The sequence below is a fragment of the Dama dama genome, chromosome 13, assembly GCF_033118175.1.
Source record: "Dama dama isolate Ldn47 chromosome 13, ASM3311817v1, whole genome shotgun sequence".
NCBI classification, from domain to species: Eukaryota; Metazoa; Chordata; class Mammalia; order Artiodactyla; family Cervidae; genus Dama; species Dama dama.
The window spans coordinates 41,520,271-41,544,782 of record NC_083693.1 but is presented as its reverse complement, the minus strand read 5'-3'; the positions used below and the strand labels follow the sequence as shown (position 1 = coordinate 41,544,782).

General features: G+C 41.2%; 1 protein-coding gene across 2 annotated transcripts in view; it reads right to left on the bottom strand.

The window, feature by feature from the left end:
- Window positions 1-1,818: 1,818 nt before the first annotated feature.
- The window catches only part of SIN3A (SIN3 transcription regulator family member A), a 65,995-nt gene continuing 43,301 nt past the window's right edge, over window positions 1,819-24,512 (bottom strand). For both annotated transcript variants that reach the window (XM_061158957.1, XM_061158956.1), the window contains exons 14-21: window positions 23,994-24,177; window positions 21,828-22,401; window positions 19,482-19,651; window positions 15,459-15,632; window positions 10,176-10,268; window positions 9,155-9,249; window positions 5,343-5,550; window positions 1,819-3,111 (exon numbers count right to left, since the gene is read on the bottom strand). In XM_061158957.1, coding sequence (XP_061014940.1) covers window positions 2,881-3,111; window positions 5,343-5,550; window positions 9,155-9,249; window positions 10,176-10,268; window positions 15,459-15,632; window positions 19,482-19,651; window positions 21,828-22,401; window positions 23,994-24,177 — 1,729 coding nt within the window. In that variant the 3' untranslated portion in view covers window positions 1,819-2,880. The remainder of the gene's footprint in view (window positions 3,112-5,342; window positions 5,551-9,154; window positions 9,250-10,175; window positions 10,269-15,458; window positions 15,633-19,481; window positions 19,652-21,827; window positions 22,402-23,993; window positions 24,178-24,512) is intronic.

Sequence of the window (24,512 nt, the reverse complement as noted above, 5' to 3'; positions counted from 1 at the left end):
TAGGAAGTCTGACGTTTCGATTCTGAGAAAAGCCTAGGACAGAGACAGACCGAAGGCGCGACTGGTGGGAGCTTGGGTTGCTGCAGATCCAGGTCACTTAAGTCTCAGAAACTACAAGAGGAACCTCCTTGCCTATGGTCCTGTGTCTGCTTAAGGTGGCGCCAGGGACCGGCGCTTTCAAGCCATTCGGCGGACGTGTGTTAAATAGGGAGTGCTTTATATCCCAGTAACCTCAGCTCCCTCTACTACGTGTTCTATTTTATGTATATGGCTAATCGCTGCCCATTGCCAGAAACTTAAGACTTTGAGACGGCAGATCAGACATAGAATTTATGAGCCTAACAGAATAATGCATTTCTCTATAGGGACTGATGAGTTCAGAGAAGCCATAATACCAGAAACACCTCCAATTTCATCCTCATGTTACTCTGGTAGTCTATTGGCAGCTTTCCCCCACCTCCCTCCTGGGAATGGGATGAAATCTTCCTCTATAAAATCATTAAGAAGAAAAGTATATACACAACATAACGGACCCCTGATGTTTTAATAGAAATACTGACCAAGTTTACAACATTTCAAATGCAAATGGTAGGGAAAGGTGACTTAAGTACAGAATACCAAACATGACTTAAAATATAACTTGCTGCTGTAAGATAGGCTGAGCTGAGCTTGGAGCTCAGATGTCAGAAGGCAGGAGACATAAAAATGCTGTTTGTAAATCCTGGCTGTAGGTGAAGCTCCCTTCTTTTGGTTGCACTAGTAGGATTGGTCCTGAAACCCTAGCCTAACCTGCAGGCAGCTGCTCTGGACATAACCCTCTGCAGACACAGCAATAGCTGGGGCTGCCTGGGTCACGTTCAGTCAGTTCCCCCTATTAACTCCAAGTCAACAGGATCTTTCTTAAGCAAGCAGATGGGGATGGGTTGAGTTACTGGTGGAAAACCTGAAGATCCTACCCAACCCATCAGTATCACTCCACCTTCCAAGTGAGGCGGTGCTGCAGCTTCACCAGAATCTCCTCCCACAGCCTTTGCTGCCACCTCACACACGTGAGCTGAGTCTCCTCTAACTGTCCTGTCCCTCCACTGCCGCCCTCAACAAAAAAGTCTAAAAATCAGATAACCTTACCATTCGTAAGGAAAGTCCAGAGCAAAAAAATTTGTGGTTTTGTGGTGGTGATATTAGGGATTTTTAATTAAAAAGCAAACAAAACCACACAGGAACACTGTTGTTTACTTTGACTAGAGTAATGGTTGCTGGAGAAAAATTCACCAAAGTCCTGGGAGATGCTCAGTTGGTGTTTGTTCAGAAAAGCCAGGCTGCCCACATATAAAAATCCTAATCACTCATGTTTAAATATCTGCTGCTTTAAATTTACGTAATTAAAATATGTATATATATGTATATATTCCATTTGCAGTTGCTAATGTATCAAGTCTTCTCCCTCCTAACCCCATTTATATCACACACTGTGTACACACTTCTTTCAAACACTAGTTTGGTATTTAAGCTGTTCACTCCCATTTCCAATAAAGGTTAAGAAAAAATAGAGAAGCACAAACTATACAGCTGCACAACATACCCATATGTAAAATATTTCCGAACAGCTGAAGTAAGGGGGTATAATATGTACCAAAAGAATGAATAACTATTTTAAAAATGTGAGATATTTTGATTTGGGACAAGCACAACTGACTGCTAACTATTTAAAGCAAAATCCTGTTTTTGTACTGTATGTATATAAGGAACCAAAGCCCAAATCCCTGCTTCACAGTATTCTCTGGTGAGGACAAGGGACTTGTGTTGAGAGTTTATTCCTTAAGTAAGAACCAAGCTTTATTTATTTACAAAAAAAAAAAAAAAGTTGGGGCAAGAAGGAAGACAAGTTTTACACAAAAGTACTACAACGGTAACTCCCTTTGGTAAAAAGTGTAATAAATGTCTTGTACATCTGTTCATAGGTACTAAATCTGAAGCCACATAGAACTATGGTACACAAGAAGCTAGAGCAGTTATGCTAGCACATCAAAGCATATTTCTTTTAATAAAAAATTGACAGTATGTACATTATTTACAAAAAAAAAAAAAAAGAAAAACCAAGTTAAAATTGTGTTTGTGTGTGTGTGTGTGTGTGTGTGTGAGTAAAGCTGGTGGATGGCACTAGGGTAGACTAGTAAAGAAGCAGGTACAAAACAGTTCCACGGGAGCTAAAAAGGACGACTGATTTGAACTTGTTGAGGCTGAGAACCAGAGGAGAGAAGAAAGGGTGGGCAGCAAGGTATTCATCAGGAATCAAATCCACAAGATGATCAATCCCAAAGCCAAACTGCAGGTCCCAGAGAAAACCTAATGGGTGATCTAGATGTGCTCAAGTGACCAGGAAAAAAAAATCCAATCCAGTTTTTTTTTTTTTTTCCTTTTTGGGGGGAAGAGGAAAGGAGCAGTGACCATCAGAGTTACAATCCATCTAAGCGATGACTCTTCTCGGGTCTGTCAGTCGATGCTTGCCCATCCAGTCCAGGTGTGAACAGCATCTGGTTCCCTCACCGAAGGTCGCCCCAGGAGGCTCCAGTCTCCACTCTGCTGGTGTGTGCAAGCTGCGTGTCCCTGTGCTTGCGTGGGTTTCCTCCCCTCCAGGGCAGGCTAATACCCAAAACCCCTGGGAAAAGTTCCAACTCCGGCTTTGTAAGGGATCACACGTTCCTTGTATGTAGCCCACTTGGTGCCAGGTTGCACCAGCCACGCACAGATCAGGTGGCCATGTCCCCGAGAGGCCCAGTGAGGCTTGAAAGGCATCTTCCTTATTTCTTCAGTGTGTGCGAGTACACGCGCCCCCCCACACACACCACCCCCCTCCAGTTATCTGCTCTGGCTTTGCAGTTATGGGGTTTTGAACACTGTGCCATATTTGACACGGTACTTGTTAATGCTCACGAAGTGCAGGGTCTCTGTGTCACAGGTGGTGGTGCAGGGCACCAGGCCCTCCAGCCCCTCACCCATAAGCCACTTGCTGGTCTCCGCTGCCATTTCACGGGGCACATGCTCCTTGGTCCATTTATCTACCCAGGCCTGGAACCTCTGATGTAGCCGCTTGCTTACACGCTCATGGGACTGCAAGATAGAACAAAGAAGAAACCACCCATGAACTAGGACTAAAAAACCCTTCAAATACAAAATCCAATTTTCTTCTAAAGTAGCAGAAGAAAGATGTGGGCTCAAGTTGCAGATCATAAAGCCCCCAGAGAAATGCCAACCCAAGGTCTGGTCAGAATTAGCTCAGTGCTTCTCAATTTTAGTCTGCAGCATCACCATGTGGCGGCGTGTTGGGGAAGAAGGTCTTGGAAAAAACGTGTACAGAGTTTCTTGTTTCCATCAATCTGTATTTATAAACCAGCAACTCAGCCGATTCTAATGTACCCTGAGTGAGACAATGAGCTGAGGCTGTTGGTCATTTCTGTCACAGTGCAAGGCAAAGGGTTTAAAACCCACTATCCCTTCCTGCTATTATCCCACTCTGTCCAGCAGATTGTTGGGCACAGCAGATCTTCAGTGGAGGTTTTTTGTTCCTACCTCCAACATACTTGTTGGTGCCCATAAGCAAGGAAGGGAAGGTGATACAAAGATGAATTAGGTGTTTCCCAGCTCCCTACATCATTTGAATCAGACATGCAGACATATAACATATAGCACTGAGAGAGAAGTAGATTAAATTGCCCACCCTGTGCTTCCCACTTGAATGTTCTGTAGTCCTTTGATCTGCCTCCCAAACCTGGTAATAACCCTTTCCTGTTAACAGACGTACCCCTAAGCTTCCCAGTTACTCAAGCAAAATAAGCAAAGAAACAAAATCAAAAAACAAAACCCACCAGGTATCATCCTTAATGTTCTCCTTTCTCTTAACCTCCCCACATCCAATCATTAGCACATCCTGACAATTATATCTCCAATCCTTTTTTGGCACACAGCATGGCATATGGGATCCTAGCTCCCTGACCAGGGATCAAACCCAGGCCTCTTGCATTGGAAGCTCCAGGGTCTTAACCACTGGACCACCAGGGAAGTCCCTCCAATCTAATTAAAATCCCTCTACAACCCTGGTAGTCTGGGCAGTTATCATATCTCATATGGATTAGAGCAGTCTTTTGAGTGGTCTCTGCCCGTCCAACTTGGTGCGCTCACTCACTCCCATCAGTCTACATCTTGGTCAACAAAGTCTCAATGTATCTCAAAATCCAAACCACAGCCTGTGAGAATAAGTAATGTGGCCTCTGCCCACCTTTCCAACTTCATGCATCCCACTTTCCCTATGGCTCAAAACACAATGATGTTTATTTTTTAAAGGCCCTGCCATGTGGCATTTGGGATTCTAGTTCCCTGACCAGAGACCGAACTTGCACCCCCTGCATTGGAAGTGTGTAGCCTCAACTACTGGATCACTAAGCAAGTCCCCCACAACTGATGTTAGTTTTTTGAACACGTGAAGTCCTTTCCTCCCTCCTAGCCTTGCACTTGCTTGTTTCCTTTGCCTAAAAAGTACTAACCCAACTCTGCACCAGGCTGGATCCTCGTCATTGTACAGGCCTCAGGATCACCTCCTTAGAGAGGTCTTCCCAACAAAAGCAGGGCCCCGTGTGCCAGTCACCCCTGATCACCTCACCTCGATTCTTTCCTTGGAAATGCACATCATCACACTACCTTACATGCTCTATCTCGTGGCTGGCTGTAGTCTCGGGGCCTGGCACAATACCTGGTACATAACAGCACTAGGACTTTCACATGTGAACACAGACAGGATTCACACAAGCAATACTATCGGAAATGTGAATGCTGGGAGTAGCTTCACTAGAAGGTGCCACCAGCTGTTACTAAGTTGTCCCCCGACAAATTCACAAGTGGAAATCCTAACTTCCACTCCTCAGAATGTGACCTTATTTGGAAATAAGGTTGTTGCAGACACAATTAGTTAAGATGAGCTCATACTGTCAGAGGGTGGACCCATAATCCAGTATGGCTGGCGTTCTTTAAAAAGGGGGAAATTTGGACAGACGTGCACTTAGGGAGAATACCATGTAAAAATGAAGGCAGAAATATGCAAGCCCCGCAATGCCGGTGATTGCTGGAAAACCATCAGAGGCTAGGAAAGGCAAGAGATTTTCCCTCACAGTCCTCAGAAGTTTCAAAGCAACTCTGCCAACACTTCAACTTTGGACTTCCAGCCTCTACAAGTGTTAAGATAATAAGTTTTTGATGTTAAGTTACACAATCTGTGGTACTTTGTTACAGCATCCCGGTATTGGCTAAGGAGGGAGACGTGTGGAAAAATTCCAAATACTGGTTCTCACCTGATGAGCCCGCAGCAAGGCGGTCCTCCGATACATGTAGTCCTCTGACTTGATCACATATACCATCTTGTAGGAATTCAGCTTGAATCTACACTCCAGTTTATCCAGGCTGTCTGCATTCTCCATGGTCTTCTTGCTGTTTCCTTCCTTCCCTTCCTTTTCCTGCTGCTCTCGACCACGCTGACACTTCCGGATCCGCCGCAGATTCCTATAAAGCAGCAAAGCCCTGCAGCGTAAGAGTTCCTCCAGATGCAGATTCCTATGACTGCCCCCCAATTTTTCCTTATTATACGCCTTCATGAAGCTGATCACAACTACATACATTTAAAAAAATGTTCAATGGTTTCATTGTTAAAAAAATCTTTTTTCAACTGCAGAGATACATGGACTAAAAAGTAGAAATTGCCAACTACCCCCAATTCTGAAAATCCCACTTGCCTTGGCAGGGGTAGCCACTGTTGGCAGTTTGGGTTTTTTAAAATCTATTTATTTTTGGCTGTGCTAGGTCTTCGTTACTCCACGTGGGCTTTCTCTAGTTGCAGCCAGTGGGGTCTGCTCTCTAGTTGTGGTGCGCCGGCTTCTCATTGTGGGGGCTTCTTTTGCTGTGGAGCATGGGCTCAGTATTGGTGGCACATGGGCTTAGTTGCCCCTTGGCATGTGGGATCTTCCTGGACCATGGATCGAACTACTGTTCCCTGCATTGGCAGGTGGATTCTTAACCACTGGACCACCAAGGAAGTCCCGCTATTAGCAGTTTTGGCTTAAAATCTTCTAGGTCTCTCTCAATTTTTCACTTAATGCCATAAAGATTTTTTTTTTCATTTCATTAAACATAGATTTGTGTCATTCTCTTTTAACTGCTATAGAGAAATATGTCTTAATTTAACATTTCCTTAACAGGAATCAATCAGGGCTCTTCACCTGAACCACAGAGCACAAAAAATTATTCAAATGTCTATTTTTTCAGTTTCTCTCAAAGACGGTAATCAGTGCCATTCTACATATGAAAAAAGATAATTCACATCAGTGGATGCCTTGGCAGGTATTTAGAGCTTAATCCTCTCAACAACAAGCAGAGAAAGGTTGTCAGCTTGACAATTCTATTGTTTCCTATACTTTGCTATTAAAAACTGCTTCAGTGAATATCTTTGTTCATGTACATTTCCGTAGGACAGCAGTTCTTTGGTCCAAGGACTGTCAGAGGGTCCAGGACCTTTTTGAGGAAGTTGTGAGATCAAAACTATTTTCATAATACTAAAACATTGTCTTTCTTTCTAAAAAAACAAAACAAAATACAAAGCACTAACATTAGCATTCGCGGTATAAAAATAATGGTGATTAAAAAAAAGCTGATGGTGGCACCAACCTCCTCAGGTATCCTTGTACTCTTCTCTGGCCACACACCAGCAGTTAAACAAAAAGGAAAGCTGGTCTGACTTAAGAATGTGCTTGTGAAGCAGTAACATTTCTTATGACATTAAAGCCCCTTATTTCACATCTTTTTAATATGCTGGGTGATGAAATGGAACTACATATAAAGCACCTCTGTGTGCTAAAGTACAATGGACTCATGAAGGAAAGCACTTGAGGACCACTTGAACTGCAAATGTTCACACTTTTTACCCGAAAGAATAGCTGACTAGCCAGTCTGGGATGTTTGGCAGATATATTCTCAAAAATGAACAACAGAGCCTAGTACCTCAAGGAAAAACAACTGAATGTATTTGTTGTTAAAGATAAAATTTAAGATTTCAAGTAAAATTACGAATTTTGATAAACTGGTACTGGCCAGCATGACAAGTGACAACTTCCCACTACTTAAAGATGTGACTGATGAAGTCAACGGCAATATTAGTAAATGTGGCTTTTTTCAGGGGTGGTATGGAGGTAGGGGTGGCAATATTGTAAAAAGAAAACATGTCAACATTTGGTAGGTCTGCATACCTCAGTGAATTCACATTTTCCAAATAACTGACTGTATGAAGTTATAAAACCATGCAAGAAAAAATTCAAAGTATAAGATAAGCCAATGGATTTTGATAAGCTCGTTGATATTTTCATTGATACTGCAACTAACCTTTAAGAAACTACTACTTGGAGAGTTTTGTTGTCATATCAAATATCTACAATTATCTGAAAGGATATGAAAATACTTCCTTTTCTAGCCAGATTTTCTTCACATAGTACAATCAAACAAAACAGTGCAACAAACAGACTGAATATAGGAGCAGCTATGAGAATCCAGTTGTTATACTAAGCCAGACATGAAACAGATTCACAAAAATGTAGAGCAATGCCACTCTTTTCACTAATTTGAAGTAGTATTTCATTAAAACACTATTTATGATAATAACATGGAATGCATCTAGTGTTTTTTTTTTTAATGAATTCATAAATATTTTGCAGTTTTAATTTCTAAATGTGATAAATATTACTAAGAGCTTTGGGGGGTATTCACTCTCTTAAGAATTTAAGGGTTTCAAAGAAAAAGACTGAAAAATAACCCCAGCTGTAATAATAACTATAAGGCAAATTATTAAAAACCAAAGGTCCAGGGTAAAGTCTTCTGAATTTTAATTGCTCTGACCTCAAAATGATTGTATCAATATTTCCCCTTAAAGTATGTGAAGGTCGCTCCCCTCGTTCCCACACCTGCTAAAATACAGTTTACAAATCTTTTAAGAATTTTGCCAATCTGGTGAGAAATATACAATCTTATGTTTATTCGTACTGTTTCATAAGCATGGAGACTAAATCTGTTTTGTTGAGAAAGGGGCCTGGCACAGAGCAGCTGCTTGAAGTCTGCTAAATGACTCAATGAGTAGAAGAAGCTGGCAGCGTCCTTCTGTTCACACCTCTTTCCATGTTCCAATCAGGAAAGAGTCTAATCACACTATGATAATACCTTTCTGGGAATGTAAGACATGAGATTTCAATTCCCAAACTTTGGGAAGGGAAGAAAGCCGCTCAACTATAGCAAAACCTGTTTTCTACTTCTGAAACTTTGTTTTCATCTTCATATAGAGGTCGTCCAACATACACAATTTCCCCATATACAGGGAGGAAATTTCAAAAATTCTGCTAAGAGTAACACAGCCAGCCTAAGACTGCCATCCTTTGGAAATCTTGCTTACAAGGCTGTCCCCTGGGTGGGTTCTGGGACTGTGGATCGTGGGAAAGTTTCCACCATTCTCTAAACGCTACGAGTGCCTCACTTGTACAAAGTAAATGGAAAGCTGAAAACCTGCTTTCCTTCTGGAAGTCAAGAATTTTGGTACAAGTTAGGCAGAGGGTACCCACAGGACTAGCAACCAATAAAAAAAAACTCACAGCACCAAGTCTCCAGCAAGCTTCTCTGACAGGCAGCATTTCAAACATACTGTAATTTGTCCTTGTGACTCCGATGGAAGCCACAGACTCTCCAGAAGCTTGCACCTGCCTTCCTCTGATTTTTGTCACAGGTACCTTCTGACTTTGCTGATTTAGCTGTGTATCCTTTCATTATGGTAAATCATCACTGTGGGTATGACTGCATCCTGTGAGTCCTCCCAGTGAATCATCAAACCCTGGAGACTCTGACACATATTCCTAAAGGGAAGTTATTACTGATTCTTAAAATTCTCACCTCCCTGATGCTTGGGCATACGCTCCAGGTGAGAGCATGGTGTAAAAGCCACACAAACCTCAAATTACTGTCTTCGGTAAACAGAACCATAGATAAAATGAAAACCAAGACCCTGAAAGTGAGCTAACCCCTTGTTCCTGGACACGCAGAAGTGTCCTGTTGCCGCCACAGGACACGGTTCACTCACCGTGGGAGAAACACTGGCTTCCGTGCCAGGTGCTCACGAAGCTCAGGAGAGGTAGTATCAGAATTCATGTATCGCTCCACGTAGTCTGACCAGCGCTAGAATTGTAAACACAACATGGGTATGGGGAAGGAACCAAAAACTGAACTCCAACCTCAACAGGTGGGTTAGCAAATTCTGACTGAAATGTCTGAAATACTTAAAATTTCAAGATTAAAAAAAAAAATCTCTTCCCATAATGACATGCTTGCTAAGTGGTACTGAAAAACAGCTTAAAAAAAGCTGTGAGAATGCAAAACTTAAAGCTTCTCTGAGATACTTTAGAGTTATCAGAAGTCATAAATGGTTAGAAGGTAGCTCACTGACAAGTTTTATTTCCCCACAGAGGGTTCTGTTAAAGAACAAAATGTATAGTGGCAAATGTCTGAAAGTCAGTACCTTTCACATCAAAATCTGAATTTCTGGAACCTTTTTTTAAAAAAAAATTAAAGATTCGGCAACCATTTGTTCCATTTGAACCATTTGTTCCCACAAAACAACAGTCTCCTCCCCTCCATATGCCGTCAATGTCATACACGATGCTTGCCTCTCTCATTAATATTATCTGCTAGACCCAGCTGTGATAACCAACTCACCCTCTATCTACTCTGTGGGGTTGAACTCCTGGCTCCATCTATCCCAATAGAAAGTAAACATGACAGAAAGAATCAAGATGATACTGGGCAGAGGGCACCTCATTGTTGTTTCTTATGCTTTAGGAGAAAAACAAAGCTGCCAACCATGAGATTTCCTCTGAGGAGAGGGCTTTACTGAACGCTAGATGAGACTGCCATTAACTCTAAATATCTACCACTAGGCAGTCTCCACTAGGCAGCTGAAGACATGGCTGACATGACCTATACTTTAAGCATCAGGTCTTGACCCTTAAACAGGCTAACGCTGGCTGGGCTTCTAGTAGACAGTTCCTATGCAGACTCAGCACAACACACTCTCAGCACAGTTTCTGCAGTATGTTCATCCATACCTCTGCTTCTACAGGGTCATCCGAGTTCTCCTCTTCTGTGTCCAGAAGCTCAATGGTCAGTTGAACCTGGCCTTGGCTCTGAATGAACATAAGCTGCAAATAAGAAACCTGAGTGTAAACCAAAGACCATCTCCAAAGCTGTAATTAGATTCTCAAGGGTTGAGAGGTGGGGGGAGGCAACAGAGTTGTAAAAAAAATTTTGCTCCAGTTGAAGAGATGAGAAAGATACTCAAAAGCTTAAGAGGTGATTAAAAGGCAAAGGTTGTTCATCTTGCTACCAGCAAAATGAAATGTAAGAGCTTCTTGCTGACATTTCATGTTTCATACTTCTTGAATTAGCTAAAACAGTAATCAATATCAGAAAGAGTGCTCAAAAGTCAGAACCATAAAATGTCAATGCCATTTCACTTGATAATCTCATCTATGGGACTTGATGCAAAGATGTAAACAAGTCTACAGTGCTGTTTTGTATTTTTTTTTTTTTTTTAAAAGAAACTTCCCAAACCAAATTGAAGTGGAAAACATCAGAGAGCAGCAGTCACATTTTCACCACAATAAAGACTACCCAAGAAATCACACATACCATGGGGTAAGGAACACAAATTAAGAAGTGATCTGTTGCAATGAAACCAATGATATTTGAAATTCTGAGTTTTGTTAATATTATTTGTGTGATTTTTTTTTAAAATTCATATTTAAAAGCAATACACTGATAGGGGCAAAACCAAGTCATGTTTTGCACAAAAGAAGTATCAAGTGGTGATGGCACACAGAGCTCCCCGTTGGGAATCCCAGGACTCTCAATGCCCTTATCCTGAGGAACTGCTGCAGATAAATCACTATCAGATTGATCTCTTACCTAACTCCACAGTGATAAGAGAACAGACTCTATGCTTTCACTGCCTTTAGACCATCAAAGCTTTGCACCTTGTTTTATGTCCCTGGATATACTTCAGTGTCTCCAAGATTACAGTCTGTGGGAACTTGAATAGAATTTGTATCCTACTACGTGAAAATTGTATAAATTTTAATTATGTTGAATTGGTTCACAGTGCTTTTCAGGTTTACTATATCCTTCTACTTCTCTGTATACTCATTCTACTAATTTTTGAGAGTTTGACAACTGAACTTATCTACTTAAAAAATAATTATAATATATAGTGGAACTATATGTAACCTTGTTCTGTATTTTCCAAGCTTCCTGTAAATGTGTTATCATACTTTCATAATTCAAAAAAGTTAAAATTAATTGTAAAGAAATTAGCCTCCCAACTAACAAAAATAACTGAAAAAAAAATTTAAAAAGTAAAAAACATCACTATCAGAATTACATGGTAAACAATCAGAGATTAAAGAAAGCTTGAGAATCATTTATTTCAACATTCTTCATTTTACATAGGGAAAAACCTAAAATTCAGAGTTCTGATTTCTCAAGGCCACATAGCTAGTCAATAAGCAAACAGAACCAGAAACCAGTTCTGGTTCACAGTTCTTCTAGAGCAGCCTTTAAAAACTCCTATTAGCTAAGAAATTTTTAAAAATGACAGGAATATTACACACACACATATAAACACAAACATAGTTACTTTCAAAATAGATTTGAAAACACCTGTTCCGAGGAGTTTGCTAAAACCTCCTGGAATTTAGGATGAATGACCTAGAGTGTTAAGATCTGTCCTATGGCTGTAAGGAAGCCACCCTTCAAAGCAATACTGAGCAGAGCGTCCTCTGCACGCCTAAAGCTGACCTCGCTGTCACCCGAGGCTCCTCACCCGTCTGACACGTACCTCGCTAGGTCTTTTACCATGTGCTCACCCCGACTCTGACCTCTGCAACCACTCCACGCCTTGACTAGCTGTATTATTAGACTGCCCACATCCATCACCCCAATTTGGTAACTGCCTCAAGTTGGAAATATGCCTCGATTCCTCCCCTTCTCCTTACTCAGTGCTACTAAACTGATCTTCCTGAAAGCTCCAATCCAGTGGGCTATTTAGTCCTTAAAAATGCCTCACTGCTCAACCACAGCAAAATTCACACCTCGTCCTTACTATGGCTATGAAGATCCTCTGCCATTTGGACACAACCCTCCTCTCCTTTTTCTACATACCTCTTTTGCTTCATTCAACTAACACAAAGTCAAGTCACTGAATGTTTGTCATTTATCTGTCAGGGGTACACTCAGAAGAGAGCATGGTTTCTTGCTTGTGTGTGCATGCATGTGCGCATGTGCAGTCAATTGTGCTGACTCTTGCGACCCCATGGACTGTAGCCCACCAGGCTCCTCTGTCCGTGGAATTCTCCAGGAAAGAATATTGGAGTGGGGTGCCATGCCCTCCTCCAGGGGATCTTTCCAACCCAGGGATCGAATGTGCGTTTCTTACATCCCCTGCATTGGCAGGTTGGTGCTTTACCAGCTGAGCCACTGGGAAGCCCCAGTTTCTTGCCTGGAGGAGCTTAATTCAATAAAGGAAAAGGAATACATACAAACAGCTATATTTACATTACAACAAAATAACTACAAAGGTACTATTCTAGAAACATGAGCAATATGCTATTCCCTGCTCAGTGAATTGAGAAAGATTCCACTTCACTGAAGTGACACCTAGCTGGGCCCTGAGAAACATGACAAAGGGGAAGACCAACCAATTTCAGAGAAATCATGACAAAGAAAATCAAACAAATAACTCATAACAAAAATATTTGAAAAAGTACATAAAAAGAACTACAATCCTGCTCCCCCAGAAACACTGAAGGATGCGAATGCGAGTACGCAATACACAGAAGATGAAAAATGGGTGACAGTAGGAAACAGGGAAATATAAATTAAAATATTTTTCTAATCATCTAATTGTCAAAAATGAGCTTGATAATACTAAGTGTTATGGAGAAATAAATGCTCTTATCAAAGTACATACTGGTATACCCTGTCACTTTGGGAGAGAAATGAGAAAGTTTAAATTTTAAAACATGCATGGGCGTGCATGCTCAGTTGTGTCTGACTCTTTGCGACCCAGTAGAGTGAAGCCCACTAGGCTCTTCTGTCCATGGAATTTTTCAGGAAAGAATACTGGAATCAGTTGCCATTTCTTCCTCCAGGGAATCTTCCCAACCCAGGAACTAAACCTGTCTCCTGCAGCTTCTGCACTGTTGGGCGGATTCTTCACCACTGCACCAGGCTTCCCTGAGAGCTCAGTTGGGAAAGAATCCGCCTGCAATGCATGAGACCCTGGTTTGATTCCCGAGTTGGGAAGATCTCCTGGAGAAGGGATAGGTTACCCACTCCGGTAGCCTAGTATTCTGGCCTAGAGAATTCTATGAACTGTATAGTCCAAAGAGTCGGACGCACCTGAGGGATTTTCACTTCACTTACCACTGCACCACCTGGGAAGCCCTAAAATATGCATACCTGACCCTTTTAACCCAGTAATTTCATTTCTATGTCTCTACCCTTAACACTACCACATGCACACAAGAATATAAATTGTAAATGCTGTTCAATGAAGCACTATTTGAGATAGTAAAAACGGAAATAGCTTAAAACGTTCACCCATAGGGGAATGGTATTAAAAACACACACACACTACGGCACAGGAAACTCCCTGGTGGTCCAGTGGTTAGGACTCTGTGCTTTCACTGTTGGGGGCTCAAGTTTGAGCCGTGGTAAGGGAGCTAATATCCTAAAAAAACAAACAAACCACAAAAAACTATGGTACATTCATAGTATTAAGTATGACACAGCAGCTAAAAAACACGAGCTATGTCTATATAAACCAAAATAGAGCAAATTCTAAGACATATTAAGTGGAAAAAAGCAAGATGTAAAGTACATAGTTTAATTCAAAAAATTTATTTCTACATAAACACATATGTATATGTAAGTGCATAGAAAAGGGTTTGAGTGGTTATACGGAGAGTTAAACATGCCTAATTTTTAAAAAGCACTAGAGAATATGCCTAGAAAAAAATGAAGGGAGAGGAGGCTGGAGGTGGGACTGGGTAGGGGATTTGAAGGGCTACTTATGCTTAGCTTAATGCTTATACTATGGACTTTCATTCTCTACGTAAAACATTTTAAAGAAAAAGGTCACTGTGATGACCCACTATTCCTGGTTACCAAACCTTCTGTCCCCTCTGCTATTCTGACCAATGTGTTATCTGCAGGGTGAGCCTACCCATTCCTTCATAGGCCCTCACCACACAATCTATTAACTCACTGTAGGTGGGGGTGGTAATTCTGTCACCATGAAATAAGCACACATTAAACTCAAGATAAACATGTATAGATTTAAAACTATGAAAAGCTTAGGAACTCTCCTCTGTAGTGGGAAAGTCCTCAGGTAGTAGAGCATCACAACCTGTGACTGAACTAGAAAACGCGTTTCCAGGTCTTTGATTCTAAAATAAGCCTACAGTAGGCTGAAAGTAGAAGCACACACAGCTAAGCAAACAGTTTGAGGGTCAGATCATTAAAGTACACGGGACATGCTCACTGAGGTTAAACTTTTGTTTGGCTTAGCTCTCTCTCCTTGGCCAACTACAAACCATACTCTGGGCCACCTAAACCTGTCCTTACATTAATACATACAGGCTTTGTTCAACTATACATATTACACAGCTGCAATAGTAACACACATCATTTTGTGTCCTTTTATTTGCTTCATTATTTTTATTAACATATAATTAACTTTTAAAGAGCTGCAAAATATGCCATCTAGCAGTCACACAATAGGCTGCCATTAACCATTCCCATTAAGGGTTGGACATCTAGATTGTTCCCAGTTTCCAGCTATTTGCTTTTCTAATTAGCTATTATAATGGTGGAAAACTGGAAGCAACCTAAATGTCCAAATAGACAGGCATAATTTTCTATAAAATACTGAACAGTCATAAAAAGATGCTCAAGACCCAGAGGTGTTGCTAATTGAGCAAAATAAGTTACACAGAATGCTTTGCCCAGTATAATCTCTTTCAGAATATATACAAACACAGAAAAGTTTAGAAATGCCATCAAAAATTATTTCTGGGGAAAACTGTAGACAACTAGTTTTTCTTTTCTCTACATTTCCTATCTTTTCTACAATGACTATGGATTACATTTTTAAACAATATTCACAAAGCATTTAATACCAAAAAAAAAAAAAGTTCAGAGAAAATGAAAATCATATATAAGAACTGATTTTTTTTTTAAAGGCAAGAAACAGACTGCCTACAAGACTTGGTAGAGTCCCAACAGTTTACACTGTCATCAGCATGTTCCCTGACTAAATGAGTAACTCTCACCTTAAAGCAATTTTCATCTGACATGAGCTGCTCAGCTTTCCGCTGATATGTTGACTCCAGGAGGCTCCTTGAAGTCTGTGTGTTCAGCTGGCCTCCTGTGGCCCCATTATTGTTTTCTGCCAGGTACAGGTCAGTCACTTGTACACAGATCTCATCACTCACGATATGCTGCAGCTGGAATCAAGCAAAGGCAAGTCATCAGGAACCAAAAATACAGTTTTACCCGTCATACACTCAGCCTTCCTTTGGTGATTCCAATCATTCAGTTAAAAAAAGGGTTTTTTTTGTTGTTGAAAACTTTAGAAAATTAATCATATAAAATCACTATCTTATTATCTTAGAGAATAACCAAGACAAAATCTTCAACCATATCATTGGTCCACGAGTAAAATGTTCATATATATTTAAGAGCAAAACCATGGGTAACTCAGGTTAATGTGCTACTTATTTAAAGTTCTAGCACTGGTCACTCGGTCGTGTCTGACTCTTTGTGACCCCATGGACTGGAGCCCACCAGGCTCCTCTGTCCATGGAGTTCTCCATGCAAGAATACTAGAGTGGGTTGTCATTTCCTTCTCCAGGGGGATCTTCCCCACCCAGGGACTGAACCTGGGTCTGCCGCATTGCAGACAGATTCTTTACCAACTGAACCACCAGGGAAGCCATTTAAAGTTCTAAGGTACTTAAAAAAACTTTTTACATGAAAGAAAATTTCTATGGCTTGCTAACCTTTATGGCACTTCTTTACCATTTATAATTTGCTTTCACACATATTCTCATTTGATCCACACCACTACCCTGGGAAGCAGTCTGGACAGGGGTGCCCTGTTATATATAAGAAAAATTTACATTTTAGACAAATTTACACCTGTGTGCTAAGGTGAGGAGAGGGAACTTAGAGAACCATGAAAACAGGATCCATTCCTATACTCAAAGCCCTGGTACAAAGTGAAATTCAATAGGCATTGAAGAAGCTGTTGCTGAATTAATCTGTCACTGGCACTCAGCTGAAGGAGCTGAGTAAGAACGAATATTCAAGTTTCTGGACCCCAGGCCAATATTCTTTCTAACACACTCCCTATTTTTCCACATCTGACAATAAAAGCATAGTATGTAAATTTTATGCAAATGAACTCATTTTCAATACATGTCAGTCATGATGGACTAATGGTAACTTCTGTGACTATCTTATTAAACTCTCTGATGACTAGCAAGTTGAACCCTTCCGAGATTCCATTCTTATAGGTCATGACGATATCATCTATCATAAAATAAACTCCTTCAAATGAAATTTTACCCCTTAAAACACCACAGGATGTGAAAAACAGATAAAGAAGAAAGCAAAACGTTAATTGCAATAACAATTTATCTATTTTACTTTAAAATTCTCATAACCGCTAAGCCATTCTATTTTTAGGAAGATACACTCTTTTTGAAGCACTAGTAACTATGACAACTACTTATTTTTAACATTTGAAAAAATCTTAAATGACAAGTATGTGTATTTGTAGATAAATGGACAAAATGTAAGGTCAGACGGTGAGTGACCTGATGGGTGGTAGAAAGGCCAGCAATTGGAAATGGTTAAATTACAATTAGGCCATACAACAGCTTTTAATGTGACTGTTAAAATAATGCTTATAACTTGAAAATACAGTGGAAAGCTTAAAACACAGTGTTTAAGAGAAAAAAGCAGTGTAAAAAAAAAAGTATACAAAGCATGGTCTCTACTATGTAGATACATCTTTATACTTTCCTGGTAAAGGTCACCGACTCCTTCCACACCCTCTTCTTGGATTTCTGGCCCCACCCAGTCTTTGGAAAGGGTAGCATTATAAATCTAGGCACAACTAGGCAACTCCCAACCCAATGCTAGGCTTGTCAGATTCTCTCTCCTACTAAACTGAAATGACACAATGAGTGTGTCTGGTAGACAGACATTTTACAGAGGAGCACCTGGATTGGAAAGGTTGGTAATATCAGCACTGAAAACACTCAGGGGGCTGGATGTTCATCTGCAGAGAGAAGCATGAGGATGGGGGAGATGTCCAGAAGAGAGGCATGCCAGAGAGTTAACCTTCCCAGGCTAGTCCCTACCTGGTCTGGCCATACTTTCAGCCCCACACTAGACATTTGTGAGACTGCCTACTGTATTCTTGAGCAAACCCGTATTAAACTAGTCTGGAAAAGTAAGCTAAATAAATGGTTTGACCCTGCAATGTATATTCCACCTCCAGTCAATAATGAACTCTGGGAGAACAGCAAAGGATTTAAGGAGAAATGTTATGCCTCCAATTCAGGAGCTAAGCTGAGAAGCTTAAATGTACGTTTTTAAAACACTAGATTTGGATTTCCAGATACAATCTGTCTCCATAAAAAAAAGACTGGACCTTACTTATTACTGACTCAAAATCATCACCAGGTGCTTCTAGTAAATGGACTAATCACTAATCTATTGTTTAAAAAACCAACTGTGGGCCTACAAAAAAAAAAAGCTGGCAGTATTGGATTTTTAAAGTTGAGCTGATAGTATGAAAGACTTTACTTCTAGCTACAGCAACAGCAAACTTGTGAACAGAACATAAGCACATGCTATGGTAAGTGGACTCTTTTATATAAATTTAGGGAACATTAATAGGCATTAGTCTCTCAAAAATTATGACCATAGCTGATTACATCCATGTAAAGATTTCTGTCTTTCAACATAAAGACCCCTTAAGGGAAGGCCTAATAACTGCTTCAACTTGCAGCTCCCTCCCTAACAATTTTTGTTAAGATGCCAAGATTCAGTTATTCCTTGACTTTGAGTAGATCCTCCGAGAGGGGTGCAAAGCCACACATCCTTCTAAACTCAAGACAAAAGCAAGAGTACCTCACAAAGGATTCCTTTGTGATTTTACCTAAGGAAGGCACTTTCCACTTTAAAAGAAAAAAGTGGGACTTCCCTGGTGGGGCAGTGAATAGGAATCTGCCTGCCAACACAGGTGACACAGGTTCAATCCCTGGTCCGGGAAGATTCCATGTGCCTCAGAGCAACTAAGCCCTTGTGCCCTAGAGTGCGTGCTCTGCAACAAGAGAAGCCTGATCACCGCAATGAATAGCAGCCCCCTCGCTTGCCATAACGAAAGAAAGCTCATGTGCAGCAACAAAGACCCATTGCAACCAAAAATAAATAAATTCACTAATTAAAGAAAAAAGAGCACTAACAACAGACTGATACCTTTGAGAACTCAGAACAAAAGGCAAAGGAATGGAAACCTATTACATGTTATTTGCTTTAAAATTATCATTGTTGTAAAGAACAACATATCTACAAACTCCCAGGGTACCCCAAGAATAAACCACAAAACCAACTACAAACCTAACTCAGAGGGGAGTCTCAGATAGTGAGGTAGACAGAGTATTATAAAAGATGTTACACAAAACCCTTCCTGTAAAAAGAACTTCAAATGTTAAATGAGGAAAGTCCATAGAATTACCAACACCTATTCAGACAGTAAAAAAAATCCACCTGCAATGCAGGAGACCGGGTTTCGATCCCTGCGTCAGGAAATCCCCTGGAGAAGGAAATGGCAACCCACTCCAGTATTCTTGCCTGGAGAATTCCACGGACAGAGGAGCCTGGCAGGCCACAGTCCATGGGGTCAGACAGGACTGAGTGACTAACACTTCCACTTTTCAGAGAAGAGGAAACAGCTCACACTGGGTACGTGACATAGGAGCTGTGAAGGTAGGACGGGAGCTGGGGGCAAAACCTCACGGCTGAGGTAGTTTCCTCCTCCCAGGGCACACTGAGCAAAGCAGTCGATCACAGGGCTGAAGCCCTTCCATTCCGTTAACAGGAGAAACGCGACATCACATTAACCTCTCCCTCCCCTCTACAGAACCACGTGTTTGTTAACATTATCACATGAGAAAACTGCCTGCCCCTTCCCCAAAGAAAACTTGCCCCGTCTCTTTCCTGACCCACCTGCAGATGAGGACTGTCTCCCTCCCCAACCCTCGCCCGCACCACACCCTCACCTGTCTGACAATGCTCTGGATGAGTTTGTCCATGGTAAAGGCAATGTAGGCATGAATGGTGAACATCTCTCTCAGCGAATCTTCATACTGGGACGAGTCTATGTTGCCATCCAGCAGGCTCCGCACCATGTCCAGGAAAGCTGGGTAATAATCTTCTACATCAACATCCACTGTGGGAAAGAGGGGAGAGGTGAGGCCTTACCCTGCTAAGAAAAGATGGAAGAGAAGGCAGGGCAAATCCCACAGCTGGCCTGAAAAGCACTGGACAGAACAAACCCTCAGTATTCAGTCTGCTGCAGACAGATGAGATCTGACAGGTGGCCACAACCCCAGCACTGTCTATCAAAGGAGAGTGACGCTGCAATTTCAACAGCAGCTTCTAACCCTCTGACTGACCAAAACACTTATTTACAGTATGGCCTGGCAATGCATGACAGGAAAGCAAAATATTCCAGGGAAGAAGTTTCTTCAAAAAGCTGTCAGCTCCCTGCTAGGAGAGGAGCCTGCAAAGGGAGTATCCCCCACATGGGTCGCTTGCTCAAACAGCTATTTCAACGAAGCATAAAGGGCTGAAGAGAAAAGGCAGACAGAACCAAACACTAGCACTGAGAAACCTCTCAGGAACAGGAAACTAGGAGGGCAGATTAAATCCTTTATGAATAATGAAGTATCTGCATTTGTCAAAGTCCTTTTGTTTAAAAGTGGATTCCCAACATTGTACTTCACAAATTACATCAAATGATCTATACTTGCTGCATATGAATCACCACAACCACCAGAGAGAAACCTTATCAGTTGTTACAGAGACATTTGGCAACTAATAGAGTGCACAAGGAAAGGTGAAAGGACTCCACCTTTAGCTTACTAAAATAAGACCTATTTACATGAAGCTGAAAAACTGGCAAATCTCATCTCCAGTGCTGGCAATTCAGACAGCAGTGCAAGAGGGCTACTGGTTATGTTGTTTCCTGATCTGGGTGCTGGTTACACAGGCGTACTTGCTTTGTAAAAATCACTGAGTTACTCAATTCTGTATATGTGTTGTATTTCAACAAAAAGTTCACTACAATGAGAAAAAATTACAAAGAGAACTCTTTGTCTTTGACATTTAGCTACCTCTTTGTAAAGTTTGTACGGGGGGAGAAACGCTCTGAGAGCAAAAGTTGAGTCCATTTCCATTTATTTGAAGTGTGACAGATTCATTCAAGACAGGCAAAACAGGACAACTACTATTTAAGAGAAGCAACTGGCTTGAGTTTCCTGACAGAACATTACCTTGTTCAGATCCACAGCAGAGACATGGGCTGTGCTATTACTGTGAAAAATGCTCTCACATCAGTGTAAAGCTATGAGTTCTACTGGTGTAAACCACGTGAGCCATGATCAGTGGAGGCTTGGCATTATTACTGAAGAATGAACTGTTAGCCTCAAAAATCAGGTTAAATCAATAGTCAAGCCAAGATCAGGTCATCTTTCTCATTTCTACCCAAGCAGAGGGAATCACCACACTGAAGTCTAAAATATCTCTCTCTCAAGCTAGGATTAATCCAGATAAAGGCTTTTAGAATTAATTTCCAAGGTCATCAGCTCTCCAATAGATAGATGGCCAGGGCTTCACATGGGCTTCTTACATTACTAACAGTTTAAAAAAAAAAGAGATAATTCACTCCAAAAAGGGGTTATTTCCTAAAGAACACACAAGGTTTCACAGAAGAGCTTTGGCTAACAGTTTAAGTACCTAACTTACAACCTGAAGGGAGATCTAGAAGCAAGCAGCACAGAATCACATACAGCATGTGGAGGCTTCCTTAACCTTCACTTATTTTCCTTTTTCTGAGTTTTCTATCTTCATTCCTGTTCTGCTGTCTCAAACCATCTCCTGAGTCCCCATCTCCTTTTTTGCAATTGTCTAAGGCACGGACAGTTGTTCTGTCATGGAGTGGAACCAACTATGATGCTTCAGTCATTCTCTGTCCTTTCAAAGAGAGACCTTCCATTTGGGAAACTGACGACAGTAACTGACACCCACTTCCTTGGTGTCCGCAGTACCAGCTACTAAGGATTTATGATCTAAGAAAGGCACAGGGTGCTTTGCGTATTTCCCCCAATTCTCCCAGCAGCCCCACAAGATAACAAGTAGCACCTCCAGTTTACAGATAAACAGGTTCAGAGAGTTTAAGTAAGGTCACACAACCAATAAATTGCAGTGCTAGGATTTGAACCCAGCCAGCCTCTAAGGACTGCCTTGCTCTACGCATTAACATAAAAGAAAGCAGTCCTGAGTCTAACTAGGTCCTGCATCCCCGAGCTCTCACACCTTCTGCAGACCACAACCCTAGCACTCACTAGGTTCTTTGAGACGCAGCTGGATGGCAGGGCTGTCACTCTTGTCTCGCTTGATGCCCAGCACTTCCCGTTCCCACTCTCTTTCTCGGTTTTCTTCTTCAATTTGCCGTTCAGCTTGGGAACAGATCCGCAGCAGCCTCAAGCAGAGTATCTGGTGCAGCCGCATAAAGATATACCAGTTATTATTAACATAGAAGAGGTTGTACACTTCATCCATCCCTCTTAACTTCTGAGCTGCTGTGTTACTAAACAGTAGCTTGGACTTAGGGGGACTGCCCCCAACACCATTGTGCTTCTTAGCCGCCCCTGTGGCTTCATCTACATCCATCTCTTCTTCTTCCTCTTCCTCCACATCTGAGAGATCACCTCTCTGAGCAAAGAGCAGATCTGGAATAAAATGATGCATGATTTGCTTGATTTTATATTTGTCTTCCTTCTGAATGCCTGTCTGCCTCTTCACGTGGTGGATAATCAGAGCAGCAGCATCTTCCAGTATCTGTTTGTCTTCATAGGCAAGTGAAAGGTGTGGGCCAACAGGTACACCAGCATTTTCTTCTGTAGCCTGCTCTTGCCTCTACCAGGAGAGAGAGACAGACAAAGTATTATGTGACAGCTACAAAAGCAACAATCAGACCTCCGAGATTACGCCCGTAGTACGTTCTATTAACCATAATGGCCACTGTTTTCCAATCGAAAACTTCCAGAAACAAAAAGATAATGTGCAAGATGTGGTTTGATACCAAAATGACTGGAGGTACCATGACTGGCACCTCCCAGACACTGAGACTTTTAAAAGACAATAGGAAAGAAAGGGGACCATCTTCTAAAATTTTACATTAGTACTTATGGAGGATACGATATGAGGTTTAAATTTCCTTTAAAATACTTCTGGGAAAAATAAATAAATAAAATAAAATACTTCTGGGAGTGAGGAAGGTGGCAGATATAACAAAACTGGCAAGACAGAGAGGAAATTAAATTTATGTCAGTTCATTTTACTCTTCTCTCCCTTTTCATGCATGCTTGATATTTTCATAATAAAGTTTAAAATTCAAGATCACACCACTTCTAGAAATTCTCAATCATACTCTATTTGTTTCTATCCATCCCCTAAGACTGTGAGCTCAAAGAAAGAAGGATTAATTTCTTATTCATCTCTGTATCCTAGCTCCCAGTACTTTACATAATCCTGAAGGATGCCGAATAAACAAGGATTAGAAAAAGTCTGGGGGTGGAGAAGGAAATGGCAACCCACTCCAGTATTCTTGCCTGGAGAATCCCAGGGACAGAGGAGCCTGGTGGGCTGCCGTCTATGGGGTTGCACAGAGTCAGACACGACTGGAGCGACTTAGCAGCAGTAGTAGCAGCATATATGTTTTAATGTTATTTTCTCAAATCATCACATTCTCTCCTTTTCCCACTGAGTCCAAAAGTCTGTTCTTTACATCTATGTCACCTTTGCTGCACTGCATGTAAGATCGTCAGTGCCATCTTTCTATATTCCATACACATGTGTTAATATACAGTATTTGTCTCTCTCTTTCTGACACACTTCACTCTGTATAATAGGCTCTAAGATGAATGAACCTAGACTCAGAACTGACTCAAATGCATTCCTTTTTATAACTGAGTAATATTCCATTGTGATATGTATAATAAATGTTTTTGAATTTCAAAAAAAAAAGAAAAAGTCTGGGGGCGATTCTCCGGCAGTCCAGTGGTTAACACTCCACGCTCTCGGTGCCAAAGGCCTGGGTTCAGTCCCTGGTGGGGGAACTTAAATCCCACAAGCCACACAGCATAGTCAAAAACAAAGAAAGAAAGAGTGTGGGGATTGAAGATAGTATTTTAAGTTGTGGAAAGTTGAGATAGGCTACAAGAAGGAATATAAGGTACTGCTGGAAGGAAATATGGAGAAAAGTGGAAGAGGGTGGCAGTGGGCACGAACTATAACCAGGATGGAAAACTGGAAAACCAGTAAAACAGCTTAGTGAGCCTTAGATTTAAAATGGTAGAAGAACTGGGAATAGAAGTCTATCCTACGAAGCAACAATCAACAAACCTTGGAGGGTCTCATGCTCATATAACAAAGATAATTTGCAGGAGTCAAAGCTATGCTAAACATATACTGGAGACTTCTCACAAATGTTGAGACCCCCAACTCACCTCATCATAGATACTCTCAATCTCGTTGAGTAAGCTCTTGGACCTTAGGACCTTGGTGTCATTTTGTTTAAAGTTGATGCCTTGGTGGTCCAGAGATTTCAAGTAGTATTTCTCATTTTGCTCTCTCCACACCTTGTTAAAGCCTCTCTGAGCTTCTCGCCATTCTTCCTCTTTCATCTTCAACCTAGCAGGGTAGAGGGTAGAAAAAGAAAGACACGGGAGTCCAGAGGAGGGAGTTTTAAGGCAAGGAGTCATATTAGAATAGCAGACTGGAATCCTGACTCTGCCACACTAGCCACGTAAGACTGCTTCCTTATCCGTAAAAAGGGGATAACAGCACCTCATCTCACAAGGATTTAGAAGTAAGAAATATTTCAGGTTTACTTTATTTCAAAGGTCAAAAGGTATAGCAGATCTGTCAAATCTGTTGGCAACTTTGGGGTAAATTTATTCAAACTAGTCAATCTCTGATACATGAGAAAACTACTCATTCAGGACTTACTATGGGGAAGTAATTTA